The sequence below is a fragment of the Raphanus sativus genome, chromosome 9 (assembly GCF_000801105.2).
Source record: "Raphanus sativus cultivar WK10039 chromosome 9, ASM80110v3, whole genome shotgun sequence".
NCBI lineage: Eukaryota > Viridiplantae > Streptophyta > Magnoliopsida > Brassicales > Brassicaceae > Raphanus > Raphanus sativus.
This window is the reverse complement of record NC_079519.1, coordinates 9741103-9750718: the sequence shown is the minus strand read 5'-3', so window position 1 is coordinate 9750718 and position 9616 is coordinate 9741103. Positions and strand designations below refer to the sequence as shown.

Below are 9616 nucleotides of genomic sequence, written 5' to 3'. Positions count from 1 at the left end.
AAATTTATATCTATTTGATATTCAAAAAATATGAAAATATCTAAAAAGCAAAAATATTTTTAAAAAAGTTTGATAAAAAGGAAAAAAAATTTCTCTGATATTTTGACAAAGCAAATCGATCAAAACACGTTTTAGAAAATTCAAATATTTTTAGAATATTTTTTTAACTGATTTTTTTTTAATTTTCGCAAAAAGAAAAATTTTATCCATAGAAGACACATTTTACACTGTATAGAACAATGTCAAAAATCTGGAATGCAATTTCTAACTCACGTAGATGTTCAAGTAGTGTCTAGATTTCGTATTCTGGAAATTTTAGAATACTTCAGAAAAACAGAAACTGCATTCGACTGGAAAGTAGCTATTTTTACAATTAGTAGAATTCATATTCTACATATTTAGAATTTTAATTAAAAATAGATGGTTCGTTCTAAAAAAAGTAGGTGCACTTGTTTAATGTAGAATTCTTTTTCTACTAACTCATTTTCCGTAGAAGACAAAATCTACTTTTAATAAAATGTAATTTAAATTTTTTATTTATCAAGTTTTTCCAACAAAAAATCAGCTTGTGTATATGAATGTTTTATTTATTTTTTCTATTTTCAATAATTTTTTTGATTCATAAAACTATTTATTTAATTAAGTTTCAGAAATAAGAAAGGTAAAAATGAGACAAAATAGATAAAAATGGTTTTATACCAGAAAAAGTTTAATAAGATATAAAATAATTATAAATCTTTTAAAATTAAGAAACTAAATAATTTAAATTTTTTTATCAAAACTCTTTATGTATATCCTTGTATATGGGTGTTTTATTTATTGTTTATATTTTTAATAATTTTTGATTCATAAAGTTATTTATTTAATGAAGTTTCAGATGAGAAAGGTAAAAATGAGACAAAATAGATAAAATTGGTTTTATACCAAATGAACAACTAAACTAAATTTTTGTATGTTTTGACACTTTCCAAGACTTCAAAACTCTTTAAATCACAAACCAATAAAATCTCTTTACTCCAAAAACATGCAAGATTTCTATGTGAATAACTTTGCGTCGTTTTCTCTCACTGTAAACGGCACGTAGTCTATTAACAGGGAACATGTTTGGTTAGCGAAGAATCCAAATCCAGGATAAGAATAGTGTACAACCCCCACACTCTCTGCGAACAAAAACCTCAATAAAACAACATCCAGACCAGAGAGACTGAGAGGAAGCTCTTATCTTCTTCTCCTCCAATGTCGAGAGGACCAGGTCGGTTGATACAGAACGTGACACAGTTCGCCGATTCTCAGTTCAAGGAGTTCTCGACTCGCCATGGACAAAAAGTCATAGACATCCTCGACTTCCCAATCAAACTCGTCTTGTCTCCTTTCACTCTCGCCTTCGACATCGCCGGCTCTGCTCCTCGCGGCTTTGGCATCCCCGAACTCATCTCCAAGATATCCTATCTCTCTGTTTTCGTGAGTTTGTTGACGTTTCAGCTCTCCTATGGTTTACTTTGTAGAGAAAAGTGTCGACCTTTATCTTGATTTAGCCGTATAAAAATGTTAATTTCTCCTTAATTCTCCATGTCTAATGCTTTCAAGGAACTGGTTAAAGTTTCCAACTTTACTATGAATTTGTATCTGAGTTCATCATTTGAGTTTCATGGATTGTTAGGCGGTTGCTACGCTTGGGACTTATGACATTGCCTTGGACTTGGGGAAGAAAGTCATCTGCCAAAGGTTGGTTTTCATGTTTTTGAAGTGATGCTTTGAGATGACTGATCAGAACACATTCTTTTGTCTGTTGGGTTAGGGATTGCAAAACATGTAACGGGTGGCAGGCGTTACGGTGCACCATGTGCAAAGGAACAGGGAGTGTTCACTACCAGATCAAAGATTATAACTTGAGAAGGTGGGGATTGTTTTCTTGTTAACCCCCCCCCCTAGTTACTACTGCTTCAGCTACTTGGACTCCGTGAGGATTACTCTAAAAATCCATCACTTTGGTGAATCCATAAAAAATGTTCTTAGCAACGATTTTATAACCAGTTAGATTAATTGACCGTTCCTTTGTTACCTAACAGTGATGGTTTAGGTAGACATAGTTTGATACAACTAGTGTCATCCTGTCTTGTTATAATTTTCAGTTTTTTTTTTCATAAGCCGTACACTTTGCTTTATGGTTGTGCAAGTATTCAGATTTATCTCTGTAGAATTTTTTGGTCTGGCTAGTGTTTTAATACCATTTTATGTCCATGTAATTTCGAAAGAAGTAAGTAACCTTAGATGAGCAGTTTCAGGGTGTATGTTACCCAAGTTGTCTTCTATCTATCATACATGAAAGATTATGAATATTTTTACTTTCTGTAGTGGAGAGAAGCCAACAGCAGAATGTGTAGCAGATGCCATAGTTGACAATCGCGCTGAGTTGGTTCATCTCCCTTCCTCCATCAACCTTACTGCACCCTTGCCAACGAAAGACTGTCCAACTTGTGATGGAACAGTACGTTTTTTTTTCCTGTTATTAATTTGATTTATACCTCTCGAATTCTCAGGTCCATGACATAAGGCGCTTGCCTGTGTGCTAACAGTGAACTATATAGGCTTCTTTTTGACATGAGTAATTTGATGGAAGGTCTACTGATATTGCAGGGTGTGATGAGCTGTACTGAGTGCAAGAATAAGCTGCAAGTCAGGATCTCAGCTGATGATGTATGTACTTACTTCTTCTCAGCTTAACATCTACATAAATCCCTAGTGGGTGTATACTTTACTACTTAGTGACCAGAGAGAACTATCTCTTGTTAAATAACCTAAACTGATGACATGACCATTCGTTTTGCAGATCATGGAACCTCCATGGAAAGCATACAATGTCCTGCGGAAGATGGATTATCCCTACGAGGTGAGCACCACAAAAGTTATGTTTATAGACACGATTGCTTAGCCATGTGTACCACCTCATAACGAGTCCTTTTTCACATTTCAGCATATTGTTCACAGCATGAAAGATCCAAGCATCGCAAATTTCTGGTTGATCACTTTGCCTCAGATTGTGGGTGGGTTTGATTATGATGAAGATATCAAGAAGAAAATATGGTTGCAATACGAGGTTAGTACCTCTTTTTCACAGCATGAAAGATCCAAGCATCGCAAATTTCTGGTTGATCACTTTAGAGTTTACTGAAGGTTAATCGAAACATACCGTGAATGCTTTAGTCTACTCTTTTGTCTGAAAGTTGAATCTTCTTTCTGCGTCCAGGAATCAATGCGCTATGATCAACTTAGGGACTTGGTGGCTAAGAGAAACCCTGGCTGGGAATATTTGCAGGATGTAAGATCCGCCTCTTTGTGGTTTTATAAAGATTTGATTCAAAATCTGAGGAACTGTTTCACCATTTAGTTCTCATGGTTTTTTTACAGGCCTTGTTCTCCATTGATCCTGTCCGTGCTCAGGAAGACCCCGTCATTGTGAAAAATGTACCTTTTTACAAGGCTAAGAAAGCTCTGGAGGCTGAAGTCACAAAGCTCAATCCACCTCCTCGTCCTCAGCACTGGGGTGTAAGCTCTCTCTTTCTTCTTTTAGGTTTTAGCATTCTTGTTCCAGAGTTCCAGAGACCAGTGTAATGTAGAACTAACTAACTGGTAGAGATGTTCAGGAACTGAATCTCCCACTGAATACTTCCTCTTGGAGTGAAGAGGATCTCAAAAACCCAGCAAAGCTGTACGAGAAGACAGTTCTTCTCAATGCGCAAAGGGAAATCGCTGACAAGATCTTGGATGCACAATGGGAAGCCAAGTGGCGTCAAGAAAAGGTTAATCATAAGGAACATCTTTGACACTATCTGTTTACACTCGTGAGGTTCTAAATGCATAAAATGTTTCATTATCCTCCTTATGGCTTGTAGGTAGAGGAAATGCTGGAGGAGAAAGTGAGACCGTTCGTCCAAGACTCAAGCATGTCTGTTCTTCCCCAGCCCATCTTGTTAAAGTCTCAGAAGACTAATCCAAAGGTAGCTATCGAATCGGTTATATTATAAATAAGGTTCCTCCAAATTAGAACATACAATACAAGAAGCTAGGATCATAGTTTGGGTCTTCATGCATAGAAAGTTTGTGTGATGATCTACGAATCCATTCAACCGTTACAATTCTCCATCAACTCATTTGTTATATGTTATTCTTGTGACTTGCTTTGATCTTTCTCCCTTTTGCTTAACTTATGATCTCTCTGTTTCTGACACAGGGGAACCGGCAAAGGAAGTGGTGGTTCTTTTAACAGTCCCGGTTCATCGAAACAGAGCTGGAGATAAATTGGATTTTTGAATCGAGTTTGTGCTTCACTTATGAAAATATGTTTTCACAATAACTTGGTGAGTCTATGGCACTTGACTTGAGTCAGTCAATCTTTATATTAAAAATATTTGTTGTTGAGGACATCTTTATATGACCGATTCATCGCGTATTCCACGTGTACCACTGTTCTTTTTACCTTGTCACGTTGTTCTGCCTCTCATGTTTTGAACTTTGCTGTCGACCATCGTCATCTCCATTACTTACGTGTTTTTTCATGCGTGGTTACTACCTTTTCTATTTATTTAATTATATGTTAACATCATTTTGACTCGAACATAAACCAGTCTTTGATAAAAATATTTGTCTCTTTACACGTATCAGTAGATTATTAGATAAGTATAATATCAAACTCGTTTCTGAAAGTGATAAGACTAATTGCTTCGACTCTGAGCTTTTCGGCCTTGTCTTCTTGTGGAAAATATGTTAGGATTATCTTTGGCTTAATCAAATATCATACTTCCTTACGTTTTAGTTTAATTATCATTGTAGTGTGATTTGTTTCAAAATAAGTTTATTTCTTTTAATAATTCTTTTGATGAAATTTAAAATTTATTGATCATATAAAAACTCAATTACAAAAGAATTAAAGAATCAAAATAGTAAGGTGTAGTCTTTAGCCTTTTTAAGAAAATATTAAATTTGATTAAAAAGAAAATATAACATTTTACAGCATTTGCTATTTTGTTTTTTGCTTTTTTCTAATCTTAAAATTCCAATCCAAAAATTTGTTATTAATATTTACAGTTTATTTTTATATTAATCAAAATATGATTAAGTATATAGATAATAACTTTTTATTTTAAAAACATGAAAATTAGATATTTTTGACTTATGTACACCTAAAATGATAAGTAAATTAAATAGAACGAATATAACTCAAATACTGTCTGAAATAATCGAGAACTAAATATCAAATTTTATTAATAATAATACTAATAACAACAACAACAGAGACTTTAGACTTTCTGGCATGGGGTTTCTATATTAATTTTTTTCTAATGGGTTTCTATATAAACAATATATGATGTGTGATTATCTAATTGAATAGCGTAGAAAATTATTATTTTAGTTAAGGAAATTGGATGTTGTCTGTCACTTACGTGGAGCATTGGCATATATTATTTTGAAATGTGATTTAAACATGCATCATCGACCGTCCAAACCATTCACTACAATTATATACATTACTCGTTTTCAAATTTGTATTTTTTTTTTGTATAATAATTGTGTATTTTCTCCATAGTCTTAAAATCTTAATATTGTATGTCAGAATTGCAAAATTGTGTTTATCCACCAAAATCTTAATATTCCCTCTGTTATAACAAGTGTCATTCTAACCTATTTTCTTGTTATACAAAAAATATCTCAAATCTTAATATTGTATGTCAAATTTGTATTTTTTGCTTTATTAATACGTAGCTACCGTTTATTTGGCCGTTGAATTATACAAGCATCTGCAGCTGACTCATTCGTATGCATTTGTTTGAGAATTATAAGCAAGTAGTGTTTAATTCAATTGGAAAAGTGTCGTAGACAAAAACATTTAGGTTGACGCACACAAGTTGTGACGAAACTTCTAGTTTTTAAATCGATCATGAATATTGATCCATTTTTTTGGTAATTCATAAAAATAAGAATAGTTAGCAAAATAGCAACTTAATTTTCCACAATTTTTTTTTGAAATTTTGTTCAGTTGAGTTAAGGTTTTAAATACAGTTTTATTTCGTATTTCCCTGTTTCAAATTAAATATCGTTGCAACGTTAAGTATTTGACATAAAATAAGTGTCGTTATATAATTTTAATGCAATATTTTCTATCAATTGATATTATTTGTCCCTAATTAAATTAATATAAACAATAAATGTTGTGCAATTATAATAGTCAAATAAATTTTTTTTTAACTATTTCACTAGTTTTTTAATCAGTATGCAAAAATCTAAAATAAAAATTAATTTTGAAACGAATTAGTACTCTCTAAAGTCTTAAAAGATTACTGCCCACAGATTGTAATTTTATGTCAGCATTTTCTTGAAAGCTGTTCTTAATATTCTTTCCATTATATAATTTTAATGCAATATTTTCTATCAATTGATATTATTTGTCCCTAATTAAATTAATATAAACAATAAATGTTGTGCAATTATAATAGTCAAATAAAAAAAATTTTAACTATTTCACTAGTTTTTTAATCAGTATGCAAAAATCTAAAATAAAAATTAATTTTGAAACGAATTAGTACTCTCTAAAGTCTTAAAAGATTACTGCCCACAGATTGTAATTTTTATGTCAGCATTTTCTTGAAAGCTGTTCTTAATATTCTTTCCGTTTTGATTTAACTGTCGTTTTACGAAGAAAGACCGTTTCAAAAAAAAAATAAGTGTTATTTTAGAGTTTTTCATACCAAATTTATTAATAAGATTTTTTATTTTATTTTTATATTAGTTGAAATATGGTTAATTATATAGGTAATTGTATTTTTATTTTGGAAATATACGTGTATTTATAAATCTACAGCTAAAATTAAACTGAGGGAGTATGACATAAATAAATATTGTTGGTATAATTGGGGGATTCCAAAAATTTTGTAAGCTCAAAAACTAATTCTAGAAATATGGTTCGGTGACCAATAGTATTCAAATCTAAGGTGGAAATTTTCATTTCAGGCTCATTGTTGTAAGTTTTTTTTTTTTTTGAAACTTATGATTGTTGTAAGTTGTAATGATAGATTATTAAATATTGACTGATGTGATAGACCATAAACAGATAGTTCTTGGAATTGTCTATCATTTTTTTCAATTCGATATGAAATGTTTCAAATGTTTTACACGAAAGCGATAAAACATGTCGCGAAAGTTCTAAGAAATGTCCTCTTTCCTCTGGATATATCTAGTCACCATAATTAGAAGATAACTACGGACGTTTCCAAAACGACGCATGGCTTTTAGAAATTAGAATGAGTGTAATCGACGACCTATATATTTCATATATATCATCTTTTGTTTTTGCTAAAATTTGGTATATCTCATATATATCATCTTGACCCGCAATTAAGGCGATAGTGACTGAAATTCATTATTGTTTGAACATAAACTACTGAAAATATTGTATTTGAATGTGAACATTAATTATCATTTTCATTTATGTGGAATCAAACCCTTCTTTGGCTTAGGGTTATGCCCACCTCCACATTATGACATGTTTATTAAAAATGGCCAGCCATAGATCTCTTTTTTTCTGAAAAAAATACCAACGATTCTTTTCTTTTGGCTCTACACTTTTTTAAAATAATTGTTACGTGAACATATCCAATAAAACTCGTGATCATCGCCGCGGCTTGATTTGGAACCTTTTCTCCTTTTCTTTTTTTTGTAACAAGCTTTTCTCCTTTTCGTAGAATTCTTTCTAAAACTTACGACAAACAAGAAGAGGTTTTGCACTTATCAGTGTTTTACGCAAACTTATTAAGCAGCCGCCAGGGTTTAGTTTTGCCGTCTGTTTTAAAATTTGGATAATCAAACCGAAATAGAACAAGTTTATACAAGTCTAAGGCTAGACACTTGCGATTATTTTCAGAAGTGTTTATCAATACAATTAAAACAGTAGACATATTTTAGACATCTTTTTGATTTTTCAAACTATTTACATGAATGCCACTGAAATAAAATAATTATTAAATATTTAAATGACCTAAAATATCTTAAAGAGATCTTTAGAAAATCTGAACAAACAATATTCATTAAACAAACAAATATCAGTATATATCTTATCAAATTTAAATTGCCTAATATAGTTTCACATAGAATTTGAATTAAATAGTCACATTTTTATTTGTATACATGATGAACTTGCTTTTTTTCTTTGTTACAATATTTATTATCATCTTTGATGTTTTTATATAAAATGTACAAATTTTAACATAAATTATATATATAAAAATAGAAAAATATAGTTTACTATAATTTCCAACCATAAATTTCTCCGGCTTCGGAAAATGGGTTAAAATATTTATATTTCAAATTAAAATGTATAGAAAACAATTTTTCTTATAAAGTACGGATCTGATTGTCACGATAAAATAATCAAGAAATACTCACTTTAGATATATGGTAGAAAAAACTCATCTTGATTTTGATATCGACAATCCATATCAGATTTTCACTATAGTAATGAAAATTGTTTTATAATAAATCATCTTTGAAAAATAACCAAACTAACATAACCAAACATAAAATATTAAAATAATCTACCGACAATAAACAAATGTATCAGATAAATTTTTATATATTTTAACATAACAAATTACAGAGCACCAATTGAAACTTAATTGAGAACCGATTCAATGTACAAAATATGCAAACTAACTAGAGCAAAGCATCTTAGCTCAAATTCATACATAAACGAATAAATTTTATATATCTTTGTTTTTAAAACATAAAATCACGACCGAACTTAAACCTAATTGAGAAAAAAATCCTGCGCTTTTCAAAGTGCAGATAAAAATCTAGTAGACGTTTAAGACACTTGCTATTTTTATAGTAATAACTTAAATATTATGATAATCAAATAATCTAAATTTTATTATTTTAATGATATTTTATATATTATACAATATATCTAGTGTATTTTTTTTATTTTGTAACTGATGCCTATATAATAATCTAGATTCTCTATTAGGCATTATAAACGTTAGGCAGGGAATCATGCTTATTAAAAAGTCGACTAGACTTTAATTAAATTGGAGGTTCATTTTATTTAATCACGGAACAAACGCATATAAGTAAATCATGCAAGAGTCAGAATCATATAATGCTTATAACAACACATTATTGTTTTTCAAAAATATTTGTTTCCCGCATTTTAGACCAAATCCAATAAAATATCGGTATTGACTTCCGAAAATTTTATAGGTTTTATATAAACATAAACTTCTAAATTATAAGCTGTTTTACATAATTCTTTTAATAAATGTTTATGATTCTCAAATCCAACCCTAACCAAATACAGTAAAACTTCTATAAATTAATAATGTTTGGATTACACCAAAACTATATTTTTTTATTAATTTATAAAAATTATTAATTTATCGAGATATTAGTTGAACCAAAAACTTAATTTGGGACTATGAAATTTTATTAATTAATTTATAGAGATATTAATCTATCGATGATTAATTTAAAGAGGTTATATTGTACTTATTAAATCGGATGCTCATTTTTATTCAAAAAAAGAACAAACACCTATAAATAAATCATGCAAGAGTTGAATGATATAGGC

The 9616-nt window shown here is 30.2% G+C and overlaps 1 protein-coding gene across 1 annotated transcript; it reads left to right on the top strand.

Moving 5' to 3' along the window:
• Positions 1-1173: 1173 nt before the first annotated feature.
• On the top strand, positions 1174-4450 carry LOC108818932 (uncharacterized). Its single transcript, XM_018591888.2, has 12 exons — positions 1174-1461; positions 1661-1725; positions 1799-1897; positions 2356-2488; positions 2638-2697; positions 2831-2890; positions 2975-3097; positions 3248-3319; positions 3409-3546; positions 3645-3800; positions 3894-3998; positions 4232-4450. Exons 1-12 carry the CDS (start codon positions 1237-1239, stop codon positions 4262-4264), a joined length of 1269 nt encoding a protein of 422 aa, XP_018447390.1. The 5' UTR covers positions 1174-1236; the 3' UTR covers positions 4265-4450.
• The last annotated feature ends 5166 nt before the right edge of the window (positions 4451-9616 follow it).

What these genes read in the sequence shown, in the direction of transcription:
- LOC108818932 (XM_018591888.2), top strand. Translation starts at nt 1,237, where the DNA reads ATGTCGAGAGGACCAGGTCGGTTGATACAGAACGTGACACAGTTCGCC. An exon ending in AAATATGGTTGCAATACGAG is followed by an intron (nt 3,098 to 3,247) that starts GTTAGTACCTCT and finishes TTCTGCGTCCAG; the next exon opens with GAATCAATGCGCTATGATCA. An exon ending in CCAAGTGGCGTCAAGAAAAG is followed by an intron (nt 3,801 to 3,893) that starts GTTAATCATAAG and finishes TATGGCTTGTAG; the next exon opens with GTAGAGGAAATGCTGGAGGA.